Here is a 26,190-nt window from a genome sequence, read left to right as displayed (position 1 = left end):
TGGATGAGAGAGCTTGGGAAGTGAGTCAGTTGTTGTTCGCTGATGATAAAGCACTAGTGGCTGATTCGTTTGAGAAACTGCAGGAGTTGGTGACTGAGTTTGGTAAAATGTGTGAAAGAAGAAAGCTGAGAGTAAATGTGAATAAGAGCAAGGTTATTAGGTACAGTAGGGTTGAGGGACAAGTCAATTGAGAGGTAAGTGTGAATGGAGAAAAACTGGAGGAAGTGAAGTGTTTTAGATATCTGGGAGTGGATTTGGCAGCGGATGGAACCATGGAAGCGGAAGTGAATCATAGGGTGGGGGAGGGGGCCAAAGTTCTGGGAGTGTTCAAGAATGTGTGGAAGTCAAGAACATTATCTTGGAACGCAAAAATGGGTATGTTTGAAGGAATAGTGGTTCCAACAATGTTATATGGTTGCGAGGCATGGGCTATAGATACAGTTGTGCGGAGGGGGGTGGATGTGCTGGAATTGAGATGTTTGAGGACAATATGTGGAGTGAGGTGGTTTGACCGAGTAAGTAATAATAGGGTTAGAGAGATGTGTGGTAATAAAAAGAGTGTGGGTGAGAGAGTAGATGAGGGTGTTTTGAAATGGTTTGGTCACATGGAGAGAATGAGTGAGGAAAGATTGACCAAGAGGATATAAGTGTCAGAGGTGGAGGGAACGAGGAGAAGTGGGAGACCAAATTGGAGGTGGAAAGATGGAGTGAAAAAGATTTCGAGTGATCGGGGCCTGAACATGCAGGAGGATGAAAGGCGTGCAAGGAATAGAGTGAATTGGAACGATGTGGTATACCGGGGTCGACGTGCTGTCAATGGATTGAACCAGGGCTTGTGAAGCGTCAGGGGTAAACTATGGAAAGTTCTGTGGGGCCTGGATGTGGAAAGGGAGCTGTGGTTTCGGTGCATTTTTACATGACAGCTAGAGACTGAGTGTGAACGAATGTGGCCTTTGTTGTCTTTTCCCAGCGCTACCTCACGCACATGAGGGGGGAGGGGGTTGTTATTTCATGTGTGGCGGGGTGGCAATAGGAATGACTAAAGGCAAACAGTATGAATTATGTACATGTGTATATATGTATATGTGTGTGTGTGTATACATATGTATACGGTGAGATGTATAGCTATGTATATTTTCGTGTGTGGACGTGTATGTATATACATGTGCATGTGGGTGGGTGGGGCCAGTATTTCGTCTCTTTCCTTGAGCTACCTTGCTACAGCGGGAGACAGCAACAAAGCAAAATAAATATATAATTAAATAATTCATCTTATATAACTAAGAAGATAAGGTAAACCAATCCCCTACATTAGTTCCCAATGTGCCAGTCCAGTTTCAATAATACATGTTGTTCGTGTTAAAGTTTTTGAAAGCTCTGAAGAATCTAATTTACCAATAACATCAAGATAATCAAAAGACTACCTTAACAGGTGCTTCTCCTCGGTCCAGTGTTGAGACATAGAGTAAAAAAGCATTTCCAGGATATTTGGGTTTACCAAGTTCTTCACATTCTTTCTTCTTTTCACGTCGCAGCTGACGTTTAACCTTATCCTCTGAGCGCTTTTTCTTCAAATTTTTCATGCTTTCTACTTGACTTGGAGTGAGTTTCTTCATATAGGCTTCATACCTAAAACAAAAAATATCAATGGATGTTACTAGAATCTGCCTGCCAGTGGTTACACTACAAAGTGGGAAGTCACCTACAACAAAGCTGAAACGTTAATGGATAGAAAGAAGCAGAGTCTTGTCAAGGATCTCACGCCAATGGAATCTATCATTTCCTTACTCCTGTGTGGCACACATTCTCAGCGCTGTGAGACCCCCAGTGAAAGGGTCCTGGCATTGTATAATCAAATAAATCAAATTCTTTTTTTATACTTGATCTCCAATTCCTGCATTACCTAGGCAGTGCCAAGAACAGAAAAAGAAAGGCCGCATCTGCTCACATCCATTTTCTAGCTGTCAAGTGTAATGCACCATAACCACAGCTCCCTACCCACAACCAGGCTTCACAGAATTCTCCGCAGTTTACCCTGATGCTTCACATGCCCTGGTACAGTCGATAACAGTACAATAACCCTATCATACATCATTCCAATTCACTCTACGCTATGCACACCTTTCACCCTCCTGCTTGTTCAGGACCCCGGTTGCTCAAAATCATTTTCATTCCAATCACCAATTTGGTCTCCCACTTCCTGTTCCCTACACTTCTGATACATATCGTCTTTGTCAATCTTTCCTCACTCACTCTCTCCATAAGGTCATGTGAAGAAAGATCATGTGAGGCAAGTGTTTTGGGAGCACCTAAGTTGGTATCTCAGCAGTTTTGATGAACAAGGCCGGGTATTCAAAATGGGTGATTTGAATGAAAAGGTAAGTAATGTGGCAGCTGAGCATATAACTGGGATGCATGGAGTATTCTGTGTTATAAATGGAAATGTGTACGTGTAGGAAGAGAGGAAAGTGATTGGTTCTCAGTGAATGTAGGTTTGCGGCAGGGGTGTGTGATGTCTCCATGGTTGTTTAATTTGTTTATGGATGGGATTGTTAGGGAGGTGAATGCAAGAGTTTTGAAAAGAGGGACAAGTATACAGTCTGTTGTGGATGAGAGAGCTTGGGAAGTGAGTCAGTTGTTGTTTGCTGATGATAAAGCGCTGGTGGCTGATTCATGTGAGAAACTGCAGAAGCTGATAACTGAGTTTGGTAAAGTGTGTGAAAGAAGAAAGCTGAGAGTAAATGTGAATAAGAGCAAGGTTATCAGGTACAGTGGAGTTGAGAGACAAGTCAATTGGGAGGTAAGTTTGAATGGAGAAAAACTGGAGGAAGTGAAGTGCTTTAGATATCTGGGAGTGGATTTGGCAGCGGATGGAACCATGGAAGCGGAAGTGAATCATAGGGTGGGGGAGGGGGGGAAAGTTCTGGGAGCATTGAAGAATGTGTAGAAGTCGAGAATATTATCTTGGAACGCAAAAATGGGTATGTTTGAAGGAATAGTGGTTCCAATAATGTTATATGGTTGCAAGGCGTGAGCTATAGATAGAGTTGTGCGGAGGAGGGTGGATGTGCTGGAAATGAGATGTTTGAGGACAATATGTGGTGTGAGGTGGTTTGATCGAGTAAGTAATAATAGGGTAAGAGAGATGTGTGGTGATAAAAAAAGTGTGGTTGAGATAGCAGAAGAGGGTGTTTTGAAATGGTTTGGTCACATGGAGAGAATGAGTGAGGAAAGATTGACCAAGAGGATATATGTGTCAGAAGTGGAGGGAATGAGGAGAAGTGGGAGACCAAACTGGAGGTGGAAAGATGGAGTGAAAAAGATTTTGAGTGATCGGGGCCTGAACGTGCAGGAGGGTGAAAGGCGTGCAAGAAATAGAGTGAATTGGAACGATGTGGTATACTGGGGTCGATGTGCTGGCAATGGATTGAATCAGGGCATGTGAAGCATCTAGGGTAAACCATGGAAAGTTCTGTGGGGCCTGGATGTGGAAAAGGGGCTGTGGTTTCAGTGCATTATTACATGACAGCTAGAGACTGAGTGTAAACGAATGTGGCCTTTGTTGTCTTTCCTAGCACTACCTTGCACACATGAGGGGGAGGGGGTTATTATTTCATGTGTGGCGGGGTGGCAACGGGAATGAATAAGGGCAGCCAGTATTATGTACATGTGTACATATGTATATGTCTGTGTGTGTATATGTATGTATATGTTGTGATGTATAGGTATGTATATTTGCATGTGTGGACATGTATGTATATATATGTGTATGTGGGTGGGTTGGGCCATTCTTTCGTCTCTTTCCTTGCGCTACCTCGCTAACGCGGGAGACAGCAACAAAGCAAAATAAATAAATGAATATAAATGGAAATGGTGAGAGCTTCTGGAGTTGTGCTGATAAAAGACTCATAACTGGAAATACCTTATTTAAAAAGATAGATATTCACAAGTATACGTATCTGAGTAGTAGAGATGGTCAACAGATGTTATCATATTAGATATCAATTGATTGGCATGTAAAAGACTTTTCAAAGCAAATGTGCTGAGGAGCAGCTGGTGGGATGTCTGATCATTATCTTCTGGAGGTGAGGGTGAAGATATGTAGAAGTTTTCGAAAAAATCAAACAATGTCAAGGAAAAGAGAGTGGTGAGAGTAAGTGAGCTTGGAAAGGAAACTTGTGTGACAAAATACCAGCAGAGATTGAGAGACGAATGGCAAAAGGTGAGAGTATATCATGTGAGAGGAGTGGATGAGGAATGGCAGATATTTAGGGAAGCAGTGATTATATGTGCAAGAGATGCATGAGGCATGTGAAAAGTGGGGAGTAGGCAGATTAAAAAAGGATAGTGAGTGGTGAGATGAAGAAGTAAAGTTGCTACTGAATGACAAAAAAGAGGCATTTGAGGGTACATACATGAAATGACAGGGAGATGTATAAGAAAAAGCAGCAGGAGGTCAAGAGGAAAGTGCAGGGGTTGAAAAAGAAGGCAAATGAGGGTAGGGGGAGGGGGGAGATTATCAATCTTTAGGAAGAATACAAAAAATGTTTTGGAAGAAGGTAAATAATGTGAAAAAGAAAAGAGAAAAATGGGTAAATCAATGAAGGGGATAAAACGGGAAAAGATAACAGTAAGTGATGAAGTGAGTATCTTAAATGATGAAAGAATTATAATTAGGCAAGAAGACGTACAGAAGTCCCTGCAGAATATTCGGGCAGGTAAAGCTACAGGGCCAGACGGGATACCTGCTAGGGTACTTAAATGCTGTGCAAAACAATTGACACCCGTACTGACCACATTATTTCAGGACTCGCTGGATCAGGGAGTGGTGCCTTATAAATGGAAAGAATCTGAAGTGAAACCTATTGCAAAAATTAATCACCCAAAAGATCACAAAGACTTCAGACCTGTAGTACTAACATCTAATATTATGAAATGTTTAGAAAGCATTGTGAAAAACTATATCTGTGAAAAAACAAATAATTTAAAAGACCCTATGCAATTTGCTTATCGTAATAATAGGAGTGTACAGGATGCAACACTTGTACTATCAAATGATATTAATAAGCATTTAGATAAGCCCAAATCACAAATTAGAGCACTATAAATTGATTTTAGTTCAGCATTTAATACAATGCAACCTCATATTTTGCTCAATAAAATGCTAGAATTGGGTGTAAATAGAAATATCTTAATATGGATTTTTAGCTTTTTAACCCAGAGACCCTAATATACCAATGTAAATAATGTTAAGTCTAATATGATAGTCACCAACACAGGAGCCCCCCAAGGTTGTGTATTGTCCCCAGCTCTTTTCACCTTGTATACAGATGATTGTAGAAGTGAAATTGATGATTGTACTATTATAAAATATGCTGACGATACAGTTATCTTAGGAAAAATTGTAAATAATAATTATGAAGGCTATTTAACTCAAGTTAAAAAATTCGTTGACTGGAGTAAACAAAATTTTTTGGAGCTTAATGTAAAGAAAACGAAAGAGATGATATTTGATTTCAGAACTAAAAATAAACACGTACCAGACCTATTAACAATTGAGAAAGAAAACGTAGAAAGAGTAAACCAGTATAAGTATTTGGGCTTTATGATTGATGACCAGTTGAAGGGAAGTGTTAATACAGATATGGTGTCAAGGAAATGTATTCAAAGATTACACTTTGTACGTATCTTGCATAACCTACATGTAGATAAAATGGTCATTAGCCTATTTTACAAATCAATTTTAGAATCAGTTATAAATTTTTCAATCACTGCCTGGTATGGAAAACTTACGTGCAAAGATATAAAGAAGCTGGGAAGGATTGTTAAGAAAGCAAGAAAACTAGGTGCAGAGACCACATCACTGAATAAGCTGTATCAAAAAGGTACAATGAAACAAGTAGACAGAATGATGAAAGATGTAACGCATCCGTTACATAATTGTTACACGTATCTTAAATCTGGTAGAAGGCTAGCTCTGCCCAAGCTGCACACTGACAGATACAAAAAGTCGTTTGTACCCAAAAGCATTCTGCTTTTCGATCATCTATCATCACTATAACTTCTAGCTTTAAGTTTCATGATAACTGTAGGTGATGGTTCATGATAGGGATGGTGACAAGCTGATATCGCATGTACACAATAGCAAAGTAACATTTTATATGTAATAACCTATGCAATATTTCTTGTTAATATTTTAATGTTTTTTTTTTTTTTTTTCTTTTTACAACTACTAAGGAGCTCTAAAGCCAAAACGAATTTCATTTTGTATTACTTTTTGTATAACAATTTGACGAATAAAGTATCTTATCTTATCTTATCTTATCTTAAAGGATTGCTAAATGTTTGATGATTGAGTTGCAGATGAAGGGTCTTTTGATTTGGGCAGTATGAGAAGTGAGATTCATGGATAGTGGTTTGATGAAGAGAGAAGAGGTAGTGAAAGCCTTGCAGAAGGTGAAATGCAGCAATGCAGCTGAAGTGGATGGTACTACAGTTGAATTGGTTAAAAAGGATATTTAAGGAATGTATGGATCATGGTGAAGCGCCTGAGGATTGGAGGAAAGCATGTATAGTGATACTGTATAAAAGCAAGGGGGGTTAAAGGCAAGTGTTCGAACTACAAAGGCATAAGTTTATTGAATAACACTGGTAAATAATATCGAAAAGCATTCATGGAGAAGATGAAGGAATGTATGGAGCATCAGACTGGGAGGAACATCACATATATATCATTTATCTATTCATTTTGCTTTGTCACTGTCTCCCCCGTTAGCGATGTGACGCAAGGAAACAGACGAAAGAATGGCCCAACCCACCCACATACATATGTACATACATACACGTCCACACATGCAAATATACATACCTATACATCTCACCGTATACATATGTATACACACACAGACATATACATATATACACATGTACATATTTCATACTGTCTGCCCTTTTTTATTCCTATCGCCACCCTGCAATATATGAAATAACAACCCCCTCCCCCTCATGTGAGCGAGGTACCACTAGAAAGATAACAAAGGCCCCATTCGTTCACATTCAGTCTCTAGCTGTCAAGTAATAATGAACCGAAACCACAGCTCCTTTCCACATCCAGGCCCCACAGAACTTTCCATGGTTTACCTCAGACGCTTCACATGCCCTGGTTCAATCCATTGACAGCACATCGACCCCGGTATACCACATCGTTCCAATTCACTCTCTTCCTTGCACATCTTTCACCCTCCTGCATGTTCAGGCCCCGATCACTCAAAATCTTTTTCACTCCATCTTTCCACCTCCAATTTGGTCTCCCAATTCTCCTTCTTCCCTCCACCTTTGACAAATACATCCTCTTGGTCAATCTCTCCTCACTCATTCTCTCCATGTGACCAAACCATTTCAAAACACCTTCTTCATCTCTCTCAACCACACTCTTTTTATTACCACACATCTCTCTTACCCTATTATTACTTACTCGGTCAAACCACCTCACACCACATATTATCCTCAAACATCTCATTTCCAGCACATCCACCCTCCTCCGCACAGCTCTATCCATAGCCCACGCCTCGCAACCATACAACATTGTTGGAACCACTATTCCTTCAAACATACCCATTTTGGCTTTCCGAGATAATGTTCTTGACTTCCACACATTCTTCAAGGCTCCCAAAATTTTCGCCCCCTCCCTCACCCTATGATTCACTTCCGCTTCCATGGTTCCATCCGCTGCCAGATCCACTCCCAGATATCGAAAACACTTCACTTTCTCCAGTTTTTCTCCATTCAAACTTACCTCCCAATGGACTTGACCCTCAACCCTAAAGTACCTAATAACCTTCCTCTTATTCACATTTACTCTTAACTTTCTTCTTTCACACACTTTACCAAACTCAGTCACTAGTTTCTGCAGTTTCTCACATGAATCAGCCACCAGCGCTGTATCATCAGCAAACAACAACTGACTCACTTCCCAAGCTCTCTCATCCACAACAGACTGCATACCTGCCCCTCTTTCCAAAACCCTTACATTCACCTCCCTAACAACACTATCCATATACAAATTAAACAACCATGGAGACATCACACACCCCTGCCGCAAACCTACATTCACTGAGAACCAATCACTTTCCTCTCTTCCTACACGTGCACATACCTTCCATCCTCGATAAAAACTTTTCACTGCTTCTAACAACTTGCCTCCCACACCATATATTCTTAATACCTTCCACAGAGCATCTCTATCAACTCTATCATATGCCTTCTCCAGATCCATAAATCCTACATACAAATCCATTTGCTTTTCTAAGTATTTCTCACATACATTCTTCAAAGCAAACACCTGATCCACACACCCTCTACCACTTCTGAAACCACACTGCTCTTCCCCAGTCTGATGCTCTGTACATGCCTTCACCCTCTCAATCAATACCCTTCCATATAATTTACCAGGAATACTCAACAAACTTATACCTCTGTAATTTGAGCACTTACCTTTGTCCCCTTTGCCTTTGTACAATGGCACTATGCAAGCATTCCGCCAATTCTCAGGCACCTCACAATGAGTCATACATACATTAAATAACCTCACCAACCAGTCAACAATACAGTCACCCCCTTTTTTAATAAACTCCACTGCAATTCCATCCAAACACGCTGCCTTGCTGGCTTTCATCTTCCAAAAAGCTTTTACTACCTCTTCTCTGTTTACCAAATCATCCTCCCTAACCCTCTCACTTTGCACACCACCTCAACCAAAACACCCTATATCTGCCACTCTATCATCAAACACATTCAACAAACCTTCAAAATACTCACTCCATCTCCTTCTCACATCACCACTACTTGTCATCACCTCCCCATTAGCCCCCTTCACTGAAGTTCCCATTTGTTCCCTTGTCTTACGCACTTTATTTACCTCCTTCCAAAACATCTTTTTATTCTCCCTAAAATTTAATGATACTCTCTCACCCCAACTCTCATTTGCCCTCTTTTTCACCTCTTGCACCTTTTTCCTGACCTCCTGCCTCTTTCTTTTATACATCTCCCACTGATTTGCATTATTTCCCTGCAAAAATCGTCCAAATGCCACTCTCTTCTCTTTCACTAATAATCTTACTTCTTCATACCACCACTCACTACCCTTTCTAATCAACCCACCTCCCACTCTTCTCATGCCACAAGCATCTTTTGCGCAATCCATCACTGATTCCCTAAATACATCCCATTCCTCCCCCACTCCCCTTACTTCCATTGTTCTCACCTTTTTCCATTCTGCACTCAGTCTCTCCTGGTACTTCCTTCACACAAGTCTCCTTCCCAAGCTCACTTACTCTCACCACCCTCTTCACCCCAACATTCACTTCCTCACACAAGTCTCCTTCCCAAGCTCACTTACTCTCACCACCCTCTTCACCCAACATTCACTCTTCTTTTCTGAAAACCTCTACAAATCTTCACCTTACCCTCCACAAGATAATGATCAGACATCCCTCCAGTTGCACCTCTCAGCACATTAATATCCAAAAGTCTCTCTTTCACGCGCCTATCAATTAACACATAATCCAATAGCGCTCTCTGGCCATTTCTCCCACTTACATATGTATACTTATGTATATCTCACTTTTTAAACCAGGTATTCCCAATCACCAGTCCTTTTTCAGCACATAAATCTACAAGCTCTTCACCATTTCCATTTACAACACTGAACACCCCATGTATACCAATTATTCCCTCAACTGCCACATTACTCACCTTTCCATTCAAATCACCCATCACTATAATCCGGTCTCGTGCATCAAAACCACTAACACACTCATTCAGCTGCTCCCAAAACACTTGCCTCTCATGATCTTTCTTCTCATGCCCAGGTGCATATGCACCAATAATCACCAATCTCTCTCCATCAACTTTCAGTTTTACCCATATTAATCGAGAATTTACTTTCTTACATTCTATCACATACTCCCACAACTCCTGTTTCAGGAGTACTGCTACTCCTTCCCTTGCTCTTGTCCTCTCACTAACCCCTGACTTTACTCCCAAGACATTCCCAAACCACTCTTCCCCTTTACCCTTGAGCTTCGTTTCACTCAGAGCCAAAACATTCAGGTTCTTTTCCTCAAACATACTACCTATCTCTCCTTTTTTCACATCTTGGTTACATCCACACACATTTAGACACCCCAGTCTGAGCCTTCGAGGAGGATGAGCACTCCCTGCGTATATATATATATATTTTGAAGGTTTGTTGAATGTGTTTGATGATAGAGTGGCAGATATAGGGTATTTTGGTCGAGGTGGTGTGCAAAGTGAGAGGGTTAGGGAAAATGATTTGGTAAACAGAGAAGAGGTAGTGAAAGCTTTGCAGAAGATGAAAGCCGGCAAGGCAGCAGGTTTGGATGGTATTGCAGTGGAATTTATTAAAAAAGGGGGTGACTGTATTGTTGACTGGTTGGTAAGGTTATTTAATGTATGTATGACTCATGGTGAGGTGCCTGAGGATTGGCGGAATGCGTGCATAGTGCCATTGTACAAAGGCAAAGGGGATAAGAGTGAGTGCTCAAATTACAGAGGTATAAGTTTGTTGAGTATTCCAGGGAAATTATATGGGAGGGTATTGATTGAGAGGGTGAAGGCATGTACAGAGCATCAGATTGGGGAAGAGCAGTGTGGTTTCAGAAGTGGTAGAGGATGTGTGGATCAGGTGTTTGCTTTGAAGAATGTATGTGAGAAATACTTAGAAAAGCAAATGGATTTGTATGTAGCATTTATGGATCTGGAGAAGGCATATGATAGAGTTGATAGAGATGCTCTGTGGAAGGTATTAAGAATATATGGTGTGGGAGGAAAGTTGTTAGAAGCAGTGAAAAGTTTTTATCGAGGATGTAAGGCATGTGTACGTGTAGGAAGAGAGGAAAGTGATTGGTTCTCAGTGAATGTAGGTTTGCGGCAGGGGTGTGTGATGTCTCCATGGTTGTTTAATTTGTTTATGGATGGGGTTGTTAGGGAGGTAAATGCAAGAGTTTTGGAAAGAGGGGCAAGTATGAAGTCTGTTGGGGATGAGAGAGCTTGGGAAGTGAGTCAGTTGTTGTTCGCTGATGATACAGCGCTGGTGGCTGATTCATGTGAGAAACTGCAGAAGCTGGTGACTGAGTTTGGTAAAGTGTGTGGAAGAAGAAAGTTAAGAGTAAATGTGAATAAGAGCAAGGTTATTAGGTACAGTAGGGTTGAGGGTCAAGTCAATTGGGAGGTGAGTTTGAATGGAGAAAAACTGGAGGAAGTGAAGTGTTTTAGATATCTGGGAGTGGATCTGGCAGCGGATGGAACCATGGAAGCGGAAGTGGATCATAGGGTGGGGGAGGGGGCGAAAATTCTGGGGGCCTTGAAGAATGTGTGGAAGTCGAGAACATTATCTCGGAAAGCAAAAATGGGTATGTTTGAAGGAATAGTGGTTCCAACAATGTTGTATGGTTGCGAGGCGTGGGCTATGGATAGAGTTGTGCGCAGGAGGATGGATGTGCTGGAAATGAGATGTTTGAGGACAATGTGTGGTGTGAGGTGGTTTGATCGAGTGAGTAACGTAAGGGTAAGAGAGATGTGTGGAAATAAAAAGAGCGTGGTTGAGAGAGCAGAAGAGGGTGTTTTGAAGTGGTTTGGGCACATGGAGAGAATGAGTGAGGAAAGATTGACCAAGAGGATATATGTGTCGGAGGTGGAGGGAACGAGGAGAAGAGGGAGACCAAATTGGAGGTGGAAAGATGGAGTGAAAAAGATTTTGTGTGATCGGGGCCTGAACATGCAGGAGGGTGAAAGGAGGGCAAGGAATAGAGTGAATTGGAGCGATGTGGTATACCGGGGTTGACGTGCTGTCAGTGGATTGAATCAAGGCATGTGAAGCGTCTGGGGTAAACCATGGAAAGCTGTGTAGGTATGTATATTTGCGTGTGTGGACGTATGTATATACATGTGTATGGGGGGGGGGGGTTGGGCCATTTCTTTCGTCTGTTTCCTTGCGCTACCTCGCAAACGCGGGAGACAGCGACAAGAAAAAAAAAAAAAAAAAAATATATATATATATATATATATATATATATATATATATATATATATATATATATATATATATATATATATATATATATAAATATATATAAATATATATAAATATATATAAATATATATAAATATATATAAATATATATAAATATATATAAATATATATATATATATATATATATATATATATATATATATATATATATATATATATATATATATATATATATATATATATATTTTTATATCTATTTATCATATATATATATATATATATATATATATATATATATATATATATATATATATATATATATATATATATATATATATATATATTTGCGCTACCTCGCAAACGCGGGAGACAGCGACAAAGTCTAAAAAAAAAAAAAAAAAAAAAAAAAAAATATATATTTACTTATTATATATATATATATATATATATATATATATATATATATATATATATATAAATATATATATATAATGTGTATGTGTATGTGTGTGTATGTGTGTATATGTATGTATGTGTGTATATATATATATATATATTATCTCTGGGGATAGGGGTGAAAGAATACTTCCCACGCATTCCTCACGTGTCGTAGAAGGCAAGTAAAGGGGACGGGAGTGGGGGCCAGAAATCCTCCCCTCCTTGTATTTTAACTTTCTAAAAAAAATGGGAAACAGAAGGAGTCATGTGGGGAGTGCTCATCCTCCTAGTAGACTCAGATTGGGGTGCCTAAATGTGTGTGGATGTAACCAAGATGTGAAAAAAAGAGACATAGGTACTATGTTTGAGGAAAGGAACCTGGATGTTTTGGCTCTTGAGTGAAACGAAGCTCAAGGGTAAAGGGGAAGAGTGGTTTGGGAATGTCTTGGGAGTAAAGTCAGGGATTAGTGAGAGGATAAGAGCAAGGGAAGGAGTAGCAGTACTCCTGAAACAGGAGTTGTGGGAGTATGTGATAGAATGTAAGAAAGTAAATTCTCGATTATTATGGGTAAAACTGAAAGTTGATGGAGAGAGATGGGTGATTATTGGTGCATATGCACCTGGGCATGAGAAGAAAGATCATGAGAGGCAAGTGTTTTGGGAGCAGATGAATCAGTGTGTTAGTGGTTTTGATGCACGATACCGGGTTATAGTGATGGGTGATTTGAATGCAAAGGTGAGTAATGTGGCAGTTGAGGGAATAATTGGTATACATGGGGTGTTCAGTGTTGTAAATGGAAATGGTGAAGAGCTTGTAGATTTATGTGCTGAAAAAGGACTGGTGATTGGGAATACCTGGTTTAAAAAGCGAGATATACATAAGTATATGTATGTAAGTAGGAGAGATGGCCAGAGAGCGTTATTGGATTACGTGTTAATTGACAGGCGCGCGAAAGAGAGACTTTTGGATGATAATGTGCTGAGAGGTGCAACTGGAGGGATGTCTGATCATTATCTTGTGGAGGCTAAGGTGAAGATTTGTATGGGTTTTCAGAAAAGAAGAGTGAATGTTGGGGTGAAGAAGGTGGTGAGAGTAAGTGAGCTTGGGAAGGAGACTTGTGTGAGGAAGTACCAGGAGAGACTGAGTACAGAATGGAAAAAGGTGAGAACAATGGATGTAAGGGGAGTGGGTGAGGAATGGGATGTATTTAGGGAATCAGTGATGGAGCGCGCAAAAGATGCTTGTGGCATGAGAAGCGTTGGAGGAGGGCAGATTAGAAAGGATAGTGAGTGGTGGGATGAAGAAGTAAGATTATTAGTGAAAGAGAAGAGAGAGGCATTTGGACAACTTTTGCAGGGAAAAAATGCAATTGAGTGGGAGATGTATAAAAGAAAGAGACAGGAGGTCAAGAGAAAGGTGCAAGAGGTGAAAAAGAGGGCAAATGAGAGCTGGGGTGAGAGAGTATCATTAAATTTTAGGGAGAATAAAATGATGTTCTGGAAGGAGGTAAATAAAGTGCGTAAGACAAGGGAGCAAATGGGAACTTCAGTGAAGGGCGCTAATGGGGAGGTGATAACAAGTAGTGGTGATGTGAGAAGGAGATGGAGTGAGTATTTTGAAGGTTTGTTGAATGTGTCTGATGATAGAGTGGCAGATATAGGGTGTTTTGGTCGAGGTGGTGTGCAAAGTGAGACGGTTAGGGAAAATGAATTGGTAAACAGAGAAGAGGTAGTAAAAACTTTGCGGAAGATGAAAGCCGGCAAGGCAGCAGGTTTGGATGGTATTGCAGTGGAATCTATTAAAAAAGGGGGTGACTGTATTGTTGACTGGTTGGTAAGGTTATTTAATGTATGTATGACTCATGGTGAGGTGCCTGAGGATTGGCGGAATGCGTGCATAGTGCCATTGTACAAAGGCAAAGGGGATAAGAGTGAGTGCTCAAATTACAGAGGTATAAGTTTGTTGAGTATTCCTGGTAAATTATAAGGAAGGGTATTGATTGAGAGGGTGAAGGCATGTACAGAGCATCAGACTGGGGAAGAGCAGTGTGGTTTCAGAAGTGGTAGAGGATGTGTGGATCAGGTGTTTGCTTTGAAGAATGTATGTGAGAAATACTTAGAAAAGCAAATGGATTTGTATGTAGCCTTTATGGATCTGGAGAAGGCATATGATAGAGTTGATAGAGATGCTCTGTGGAAGGTATTAAGAATATATGGTGTGGGAGGCAAGTTGTTAGAAGCAGTGAAAAGTTTTTATCGAGGATGTAAGGCATGTGTACGTGTAGGAAGAGAGGAAAGTGATTGGTTCTCAGTGAATGTAGGTTTGTGGCAGGGGTGTGTGATGTCTCCATGGTTGTTTAATTTGTTTATGGATGGGGTTGTTAGGGAGGTGAATGCAAGAGTTTTGGAAAGAGGGGCAAGTATGAAGTCTGTTGTGGATGAGAGAGCTTGGGAAGTGAGTCAGTTGTTGTTCGCTGATGATACAGCGCTGGTGGCTGATTCATGTGAGAAACTGCAGAAGCTGGTGACTGAGTTTGTTAAAGTGTGTGAAAGAAGAAAGTTAAGAGTAAATGTGAATAAGAGCAAGGTTATTAGGTCCAGTAGGGTTGAGGGTCAAGTCAATTGGGAGGTAAGTTTGAATGGAGAAAAACTGGAGGAAGTAAAGTGTTTTAGATATCTGGGAGTGGATCTGGCAGCGGATGGAACCATGGAAGCGGAAGTGGATCATAGGGTGGGGGAGGGGGCGAAAATCCTGGGAGCCTTGAAGAATGTGTGGAAGTCGAGAACATTATCTCGGAAAGCAAAAATGGGCATGTTTGAAGGAATAGTGGTTCCAACAATGTTGTATGATTGCGAGGCATGGGCTATGGATAGAGTTGTGCGGAGGAGGGTGGATGTGCTGGAAATGAGATGTTTGAGGACAATGTGTGGTGTGAGGTGGTTTGATCGAGCAAGTAATGTAAGGGTAAGAGAGATGTGTGGAAATAAAAAGAGCGTGGTTGAGAGAGCAGAAGAGGGTGTTTTGAAATGGTTTGGGCACATGGAGAGAATGAGTGAGGAAAGATTGACCAAGAGGATATATGTGTCGGAGGTGGAGGGAACAAGGAGAAGTGGGAGACCAAATTGGAGGTGGAAAGATGGAGTGAAAAAGATTTTGAGTGATCGGGGCCTGAACATGCAGAAGGGTGAAAGGCGGGCAAGGAATAGAGTGAATTGGATCGATGTGATATACCGGGGTTGACGTGCTGTCAGTGGATTGAATCAGGGCATGTGAAGCGTCTGGGGTAAACCATGGAAAGTTGTGTGGGGCCTGGATGTGGAAAGGGAGCTGTGGTTTCGGGCATTATTGCATGACAGCTAGAGACTGAGTGTGAACCAATGGGGCCTTTGTATTCTTTTCCTAGCGCTACCTCGCACACATGAGGGAGGGGGGGATGTTATTCCATTGTGTGGCGAGGTGGCGATGGGAATGAATAAAGGCAGACAGTGTGAATTGTGTGCATGTGTATATATGTATGTGTCTGTGTGTGTATATATGTGTGTATATTGAGATGTATAGGTATGTATATTTGCGTCGTGTGTGGACGTGTATGTATATACATGTGTATGTGGGTGGATTGGGCCATTCTTTCGTCTGTTTCCTTGCGCTACCTCGCTAACGCAGGAGGCAGCAACAAATTATAATAAAATATAAATATAAATAAATAAACATACAGAGACACATACATATATACCCATGTATATATTCATACTTGCCGCCTTCATCCATTCTCGTCACTACCTTGCCACACACAAAATAGGACACCCCCCCCCCAGTGAGGTAGAGCCAGGAAGACAATAAAAGGCATTTGTTCACACTCAATCTCTGGCTGTCATGTGTAATGCACCGAAACCACAGTTCCCCACAGACCTTTCCATGGCATACCCCAGACACTTCACATGCCCTGGTTCAGTCCATTGACAGCACGTCGACCCTGGTATACCACATCGTTCCAATTCACTCTATTCCTTGCACGCCTTTCATCCAACTGTATGTTCAGGCCCCATTCGCTCAAAATCTTTTTCACTAAATCCTTCCACATCCAATTTGGTATCCCACCTCTTCCTTCGACCTCTGACATATACATCCTCTTTGTCAATTTTTCCTCACTCATTCTCTCCATATGTCCAGACTATTTCAACACACACTCTTCTGCTCTCTCAACCACACTCTTTTTATTACCAAATATCCCTCTTACCCTTTCACTTACTTAATCAAACCACCTTACAATATATATTGTCCTCAAACATTTCATTTCCAACACATCCACCCTCCTCTGCACAACCCTATCTATAGCCCATGCCTCACTACCATATAACATTCTTGGAACCACTATTCCTTCAAAGATACCCAATTTTTCTCACCAAGATAATGTTCTCGTCTTCAACACATTCTTCAGTGCACCTAGAACCTTCCCCCCTCCCCCACCCTGAGACTCACTTTCATTTCCACGGTTCCCTCCACTGCTAAGTCCACTCCCAAATATCTAAAACACTTTACTTTCTCCAGTTTTTCTCCATTCAAACTTACCTCCCAATTACCTTGTCCCTTAACCCTACTGAACCTAATAACCTTGCTCTTACTCACATTTACTCTCAACTTTCTCCTTTCATACGCTTTACCAAACTCAGTCACCAACCTCTGCAATTTCTCACCCGAATCAGCCACCAGCACTGTATCATCAGCAAACAACAACTGACTCACTTCCCAAGCCCTCTCATCCACAAAAGATTGCATACTCGCCCTGCTCTACAAAACTCTTGCATTCACCTCCTAACCATCCCATCCATATACAAATTAAACAATCTTGGGGACATCACACACTCCTGTTGCAAACCGACATTCACTGACAGCCAATCACACTCCTCTTTCCCTACTCGTACATATGCCTTACATCTTTGGTAAAAACTTTTCACTGCCTCTAGCAACTTACCTCCCACACCATAAACTCTTAAAACCTTCACAAAGTATCTCTATTAACCCTATCATATGCCTTCTCTAGATCCATAAATGCCACATACAAATCCATCTGTTTTTCTAAGAATTTCTCACATACATTTTCAAAGCAAACACCTGATCCACATATCCTCTACCACTTCTGAAACGACACTGCTCTTCCCCAATCTGATGCTCTGTACATGCCTCTACCTTCTCAATCAATACCACTCCCATATAGTTTTCCAGGAATTCTCAACAAACTTATGCCTCTGTAATTTGAACAATCACCTTTATCCCCTTTGCCTTTGTACAATGGCACTATGCATGCAATCCACCAATCCTCAGGCAATTCACCATGATCCATACATACACTGAATATCCTTACCATCCGATCAACAACGCAGTCACCCCCTTTTCTAATAAATTCCACTGCAATACCATCCAAACCTGCTGCCTTGCCAGCTTTCCTCCTCAGCAAAACTTTCACTACCTCTTCTCTGTTTATCAAACCATTCTCCCTCACCCTCTCACTTCACACACCACCTCAAATGGAACACCCTATATCTGCCACTCTATCATCAAAAACATTCAACAAACCTTCAAAATACTCACTCCGTCTCCTCACTTCATCACTACTTGTTATTACCTACCCATTTGCCCCCTTCACTGATGTTCCCAATTGTTCTCTTGTCTTATGCACTTTATTTATCTCCTTCCAAAACATAATTTTATTTTCCCAGAAATTTAATGATACTCTCCCACCCAAACTCTCATTTGCCCTCTTTTTCACCTCTTCACCTTCTTCTTTTCCTCATGCCACTTTCTTTTATACATCTCGTTGTCACTTGCACTACTTCCCTGCAAGAATCTGCCTCTATCTTCTCTTTCACTAACAACCTTACCTCATCCCTACTTCATCCTACAAGTCACTACCTTTCCTAATCTGCCCACCTTCCATCTTTCTCATGCCTTATGCATCTTTTGTGCAAGCCATCAATGCTTCCCAAAATACATCCCATTCCTCCCCCACTCCCCACATGTCATTTGCTCTCACCTTTTGCCATTCTACACTCAATCTCTCCTGGTACTTCCTCACACAAGTCTCCTTTCCAAGCTCACTTACTTTCACCACTCTCTTCTCCCCAGCATTCTCTCTACTTTTCTGGTAACCTCTAAAAATCTTCACCTTTCCCTCCACAAGAAAGTGATCTGACATCCCTCCAGCTGCCCCTCTCAGAACATTTATATCCAAAAGTCTCTCTATTACACGCCTATCAATTAACACATAATCCAATAACACCCTTTGATCATCTCTCCTACTCAAATACATATACTTATGTATATCTTTCATTTTAAACCAGGTATTCCCAATCACCAGGCCTTTTTCAGCACACAAATCCACAAGCTCTTCACCATTTCCACTTACAACACTGAACACCCCATGTACACCAATTATACCCTCAACTGCCATGTTACACACCTTCGCATTCAAATCATCCATCTCTATACCCCAGTCTCGTGCATCACGGCTGCTAACACATTCACTCAGCTCCTCCTAAAACACATGCCTTTCAAGATCCTTCTCCTCATGCCCAGGTGCATAGCCACCAATAATCACCCACCTCTCTCCATCCACTTACAGTTTTACCCACATCAATCTAGAATTTACTTTCTTACACTCTATCACATACTCCCACAACTCCTGCTTTAGGAGAAGTGCTACTCCTTCCTTTGCTATTGTCCTCTCACCAACACCTAACTTTACTCCCAAGACATTCCTAAACCACTCTTCCCCTTTATCCTTAAGCTTCGATTCATTAAGAGCCAAAACATCCAGGTTCCTTTCCTCAGACATACTACCTATCTCCCCTTTCTTCTCATCTTGGTTACATCCACACACATTCAGACATCCCAATCTGAGCCTTCGAGGAGGATGAGCACTCCCCACTTGACTCCTTCCTCTGTTTCCCTTTTTAGAAATTCAAATAGAAGGAGAGGGGGTTCTAGCCCCCTGCTTCCGCCCCCTTTAATCGCCTTCTATGACATGCGCAGAATGCATGGTAAGTAATCTTTCTCCCCTATCCCCAGGGGTAAGAAAGAAGTATGAAACAAAATAGGACAAGACATGGAGAGTATTTATGAAGTTTGGAGGAAGTGAAAGATATGTCTTTGGAAATGTTCCAGGTCATAGTTATTGGGAAAAAACCTGATTAGTAACAGAGTTGCTGAGCATTCCTGATATGCATTTTGCATATGAGAAGTATTTTGGGTTATTTTCTATTTCATTAATGGCTTTTTCTACTTTATCCTGCATCTTATGAAACATTTTCAGTCTATTGGTTATGTCTGACAATTCATTTCACTGGGTTTTCTTTTCTCTGCTGGGTGAGCTGTCAAAACATGATTAGGTGCAGAGTTGCTAAGCACTGCTTATGTGCATTTTGCAAACAAGAAGTATTTTGGGATATTTCTTGTTTCATTAAAGGCTTTTACTTCTTTTTCCTGCATTTTATGCATTTTAATTCTATTGGTTATGTTTGATAATTCACTTGATTGGGTTTTCTTTACTTTACTGGATGAGCTGTGTCTTCTCCTGTACGTCTGTAATTCTTTTCTGCTTCCTGTAGAGTGCTTGTTTTTCGCATTTCAACCAAGGCCATTTGAGCTTTCTTTTCACTGATATATGTCTATTGTCTATGGAGTACCAAGGTGGTCTTGTCATGCACACATTTTTCCTTTGTTTTGGTACTCAGCATGGTTTTCGCATTGTGTTGGAGACATCTTAATGATTACATCCTTCTAATTTATCCATTTGCTATTAAAGCTAAAATTCCTCATAATATTCCACTGATGTGTGTCATGTATTTCCTTTTTTCAGATACTTTCAAAAAGAAATGTTTTTGTTTTATACAATGTCCCTGACTATACCATTATAAATTCTTTTACAGATTTGAAAAATGTTATCAATCTTCTATTCTTTTATTATGTCACTGACATTATTTTGTCATATAAATTACATAGTTATTACTTTTATGCACAAAGAAGTGCTTGTTAAGTTAATACAATAATTTTGGGAGCTGGAGCTAATTTGCTGTAAAACAGGTTGGCTCTCTCTGCTCGTTACTTTCTGGGTGACTAGACATGCACACTGGTTTCTCTATGTAATCAGGTTATATTTGCCCTTATTGTTGTCATATCATATGATATGGGTATAGGCATTATTCACAGAAGGAAAGAGAGCAGTATTCATGGAAATCCATAAATTACAGATCTAACTAGAATAAATGTTTCAATGGCTAGTCTGCCACAGTGTCCACCTTATGTTCAGATTATAATTTGCATTTTGTCATACTTGTAATATACTGTTTTATTGATTGTTTTCAAGAGTATTAGTTATCCTGACCCATCTATTTTTTGAAATGTGATGGGTACAAATTTGGGTTTGGTGTTTACAGATGTCACTCTAGACTTTCACCTAGAGGCAGCAGAATATCAACCAAAAAAGTTATCTCAGAACATAAGCCTGGGTTAATGTGTTAAGGGGTCAAGACCCATTGTAGTCGAAGGCAGTTAGGATCGTGACGTGTGTTCTAACTTGGCAGTTTACCATCCAGGTTTGTTTTTACTTTGATTAGGTTGAGATGAGAGTATAAGGTGTTTGAAATGGAAATATCACATATCAGGTTCACATTATTAGTAAAAGATTAAGTCCAGGGTTTTATTTCCTGTGGTTGGTTTTATTTGTTGGCTGAGAGAGAACTTTTCAAAGTCTGAGTTACTTTTTTTTGCAACTCTTCACCTGAGCCGCTTCCAGTGTCAGCATTTTATAAGAATATCTGGAGTTGCGTTTCAAAGGAGGTCAAGACTAAGTTTCTTATTCATTCAACCTTGACAATGAGTGCTTCTGCTAGATCATTGAAGGTTTCAAAAGTTCTGCATTTATAAGAGTATCTACTATATACATACAGGCCAATTCCTCCACATGATCGGTCCTGTCACACCTATACAAGTTGTAGGCTGGGATCCACACTTCACTCTTCATGAAGCCTTTAGTGTGTTTCAGGGAAGGCCACAAATACTACATCTGACTCATTTAACAAGCCATTTATAAATAGGATTCTATTTGTTCTATGAGGCATAAATCCCAGTATGTTTCCATATATATAGGACATTACAAGGACTGTCTCTATGTTATTCTAGGGGGTTAATATGCTCTGCTCTGCTGAAAACTACAGAGTTCTTTCAGTTTCTTCACCATTCTGAAGAGGGATGCCATTGTCATATTCTTCTCTGGGAGTTCTTCCTTGCTTCTGTTTGGCCCTGTGTCTCTGACTAAAGAAGGACATGTATTGTGAAGGGCACAAGGGATATGCTTCATTGTCCCTGATATGTGGTGGTTCTCACAGCACTCATTCAAGCAGCACCAAGACTCTGGTGATTATCTGCATAATTGTGGATAGTAGAAACTATATCCTTCCCAATACTGGCATTTACCTTTCTTAAGCCAGTCCAAACATTTTCAAGGGTGTTTAAATTTACATTTTCCTCAGTACAATATGCCAATCCTGCCATACATGAAACTTCCATTGATGAAGTATCCACAAACTTTGTCCATACCTCAGCTTTGTTGTTCATTAACTGCATAGTACCTCACCCTCTCTGTTTCTGTGGCCTGGCCTGAGAGAGGCTTCTGGCTTCTGCTTTCCTTCCCTCCTAATACTTCCATACCTGTGTCAGCATCACTGTCCCCTTTGCATTCATATCTGTGCTAGAAGTTTCCTGATTTCCACTCTCTCCCTCTCCTTTCATGCCTTAGTTAGTGTTCCTGTCTCTTTCTTTAGTCATACCTGTGCTAGCCATTTCCTAGCTTTCACTTTTTCTTGCTTCACCTTAAAAATCCCCAAGCTCTATAAATGATTTCCAAAGGAGCAATTCTTTCTCCAACCCTCTTCAATCGCTTCCTACATGAACTTCCATAACCACTTGCAGACCAGTGTGAAAGGTGTTTCGTATACAGATGACCTTACAGTCACATCACAGATCCCAACACTACCAAGAACTGACAAACATGAAATACTATGCTATAATTACAACACTGGCTCAATCTCAACAGAATGTCTTCATCAGCAAAGAAAACTATCCTATTGACCCATATGAGACATGAATCTACCCTGAATCCTCCCTTCATCTTGAATAGTCAATAACTCCCACTCAAAAAAAATTCCAACCATAGTCAACAATTCCCACAACAAAATTCCAACCATTCTGGCTATGACATTCAACACAAAGGACATCACTTTTAACACCAAAAACATCAATAAAAAAGCAACAAACTAAATGCCCTCAGAACACTTACTAGTACCAAACTAGATGTGGACAAAAAGAAACAAAAATCTCTTGGCATTCTCTACCATCTATCTATCTATCTATCTATCTATCTATCTATCTATCTATATCTTTGATGCCTGTTCCAACTGGAACTCCCTCACGGGGGTGGCCATGGTGATACAGTCTCCATAACTAGTGAATTCCAGTGCCGCTTATTAGCCTTTATGCCTCACCCTAAATAAGCCACTGGCAGAGGGCAACACTAGGGCAGTGTCTGCAGAGGTTCAACATAATGCTCTTCTCTACTACTTCTACTTGATGTTTCTATCTAATGCTCCCATCTAAATGTTTCTGCCTACTACCTCTATCTACTGCTACTAACATTCTTTACATAATCACTCACAGCTCTTCACAGCTATCGACAATTAATATACTCCACTCTAAACTAAACCTCACCTGTCTGGTTATCCACTCTATCAAAAGCACTCATAAATAATCTACAAACCACACAACAATAAACACTGAACTCATGCATAATGCAACAAAAATACTTTCAGCACAATTTCACCTCAATATGCTTGGCACCAGCTCTCTGCAATAGCCCTAGACCCTTCCCATCCTCATAACTCCATAACCAACCACCAACTCCTGAGCAGAAATAAGCAGCTTATCATTCTTCACATTTCAGCAACCTATACTTACAGATACATTCTCCCCCAACAACCATTAGACAGTCACAACACATACATACAGATCTTAATGACCAGACTAGTACTGAAGAAGTGTCCAACCAACCCAGTCTTATACACCAATCAACCAAATACATTCACTTGAAACGACACTTTCAGACATACGCTTTACACATTTTCATCACTTTTCGACACAACACATCTCTCCAGTACGATAGACACTGATTCAACTTATCACAAGGTCCCTCATAATCAAAATGATTAAACTTCCACACTGATGATGCTGAACACTTACTACACAACTGTCCTGATCTCATCCATCAAAGACAAACACACACAACAATATACTTCTTGACCAGTGGTCCCACCTTCTGGGTACAGCCAGCTTCCTAAGTGCTTCAAGAGCCTCATAGAAGATCATCATGGGGCAGAAAGGTTAAGGTACAGTGTATACATACAAACAGGAAAATACAAATATAAATACAATGCTTATAAGGATACATACACAAAACTGGTGCTCTTATAAATGAAAATTAGTTAGATCTTAAAAATGAACAATTTCTTTATACTTACTGCTTCTTGCACCTCTGCAAGGGAGCTTCAGAAACAAACATGCCATGGCCTGATTTACATATACACACTCTAGATGTTATGCATAATGTACTGAAATCAGAGTATATCACCCATAGTCAAGCCCAACAGACTATTCCATGGTTTAACTTGACTGCTTCATATGCCCCAAGTACAGCCTAACGACAAAACTTAAGCTCCCTATGTACCCAATCAATCCAATTCATTTTATCCAATGCACCCTTCAAACCAACCTGATTGTTTAGGCCCTAATACCTAAAAGCCTCCAGTCCAACCTTCCATATCACTCTTGGACACCCTCTTCCCTTTCAACCTTCCTCTATCTATGACACCAAGTATATGCAACAAAAATAGCAAGCCTATCACACTTACCTAGTATCATAAACAAACTTCTCTTTTTCATACTCTGATATCCACCTCTCCTTTTCATTCGGGGTGAGACTTTTCCACTCCTGCGATGTCTTCACAAAAATTTCTGAAACATAAAGAAAAAGTTGTCATCTGCCTACTTGTAAAGTGGATATAATGCAGGTCCTTTGATCTTTATCTGTAAGTTTTAAGGAAAAAATGAAATGAACAAAATAACAAAATGTTTTTTATCTAGCAAAAATTTTTCAATTGATTTATAAAAGAATATGAAAATAAAAAAGCATTTCTCAAATGTAAGAAAATTGAGTGGGATATGATTGGAATGATACTGTATGGAAAAAGATTATTCTTTCACAATTGTTCATCATTTCCAACATCAGCAAGGTAGAGCCAGGAACATGCAAAGAAAAGCTTATTCACACAAATACAAGAGACTCGATCAAACAACCTCAAACTAAATATAATTCCTAAACATGTAATTTCCAACACAACCACCCTCATCTGCGCATCTTCATCAATAGACTACGCCTCAGATATACCCATTTTCACCCTCTAAGAAAACAAGCTCTCTCTGCATTCCTCTAGTTCCCAAAACCTTCACCCTCTCAACCATCCCATAACTCACCTCTGTTTCCAAGGTTCCATTCAGAGCCATGTCCTCCCAAGAATCTAAAACATTTCACTTTCTCGATATTTTCTCAATTCAAACTCACACTTAAACCAACCTGTCCCTCTTCCACAGTTAAACTAAAATCCTTGTTTTTATTAACATTTACTCAACTTCATCCTTTCATACACCACACAAACTCAGTCACCAACTTTTGCAATTTCTAACTTGAATCTGCCACTATTGCTGTGTCATTAGCAAACAAAAAGGGACTCACTTCCCAGGAACCCCTCTCTCCCAGACCCTTGCATTTACCTACCTCTCCACCCCATCCAAAAACAAATTAAAAAGCCTTGGGGACACCACAGACCAAACTTCACCTAGAACTACTTACTCTCCTCTCTACCTAATCACACAAAAAACTTTCTTGATAAAAACTCACTGCTTCTTGCAGCTACCCTCAAACATCATATATCTACAAGACCTTCCACAAAGTATCTCTATCAACTACATCATATGTTTTTTACCAAATCCATAAAAGCCAAAAATAAACCCTTATGTTTCTTTAAGCATTTCCTACACAATCATTTTAGTAAACACCTGATCCACTCATCCTCCAACACTCCTGAAATTTTAATGTTCCTCCACAATCTGATGTTCTGCACATGCCTTTACCCTTTCAGTCACCACCCTCCCATACAATTTACCAGGCTTGCTTAGCAAACTTGTACCTCTGGTCTTTCATCACTTACGTTTATCACCCTTGCCTTTCTACAACAACACTATACAAGTATTGAGCAATCCTTCAACACTTCACTATGACCCATACATACATACACAGAAAATCCTAAGTACCCAATCAACAACACATTCATCCACTTTCTTAAAACATTCAACAGCAATACCATCCACTTCTTACCATGTTTAATCTTACACAGAGATTTCACTGCCTCTTTCATCTTCACTAAACCACTTTTCATAAATCTCTCACTTCAAATATCTCCTAAACCTGAACAACCTACATCTGCCACTCTATTATCAAATACATTCAACAGACATTCAAAGTACTCTTTCCATCTCCTCCACTCATCACTACCTTTTACTACTTCCCCAATTGCCCCCTTCACTGGTTTCTATA

The 26,190-nt window shown here is 40.2% G+C and overlaps 1 protein-coding gene across 1 annotated transcript in view; it reads right to left on the bottom strand.

The window, feature by feature from the left end:
- LOC139760197 (transcription factor A, mitochondrial-like) overlaps nucleotides 1-26,190 on the bottom strand; it is a 133,976-nt gene that overhangs the window by 57,033 nt on the left and 50,753 nt on the right. Inside the window, exons 3-4 of the mRNA XM_071683131.1 lie at nucleotides 24,449-24,551; nucleotides 1,425-1,629 (exon numbers count right to left, since the gene is read on the bottom strand). Coding sequence (XP_071539232.1) covers nucleotides 1,425-1,629; nucleotides 24,449-24,551 — 308 coding nt within the window. The remainder of the gene's footprint in view (nucleotides 1-1,424; nucleotides 1,630-24,448; nucleotides 24,552-26,190) is intronic.

Source organism: Panulirus ornatus, chromosome 35 (genome assembly GCF_036320965.1).
Source record: "Panulirus ornatus isolate Po-2019 chromosome 35, ASM3632096v1, whole genome shotgun sequence".
NCBI classification, from domain to species: domain Eukaryota; kingdom Metazoa; phylum Arthropoda; class Malacostraca; order Decapoda; family Palinuridae; genus Panulirus; species Panulirus ornatus.
The sequence above is the reverse complement of the archived record's forward strand: the minus strand, read 5'-3'. Positions and strand labels throughout refer to the sequence as shown.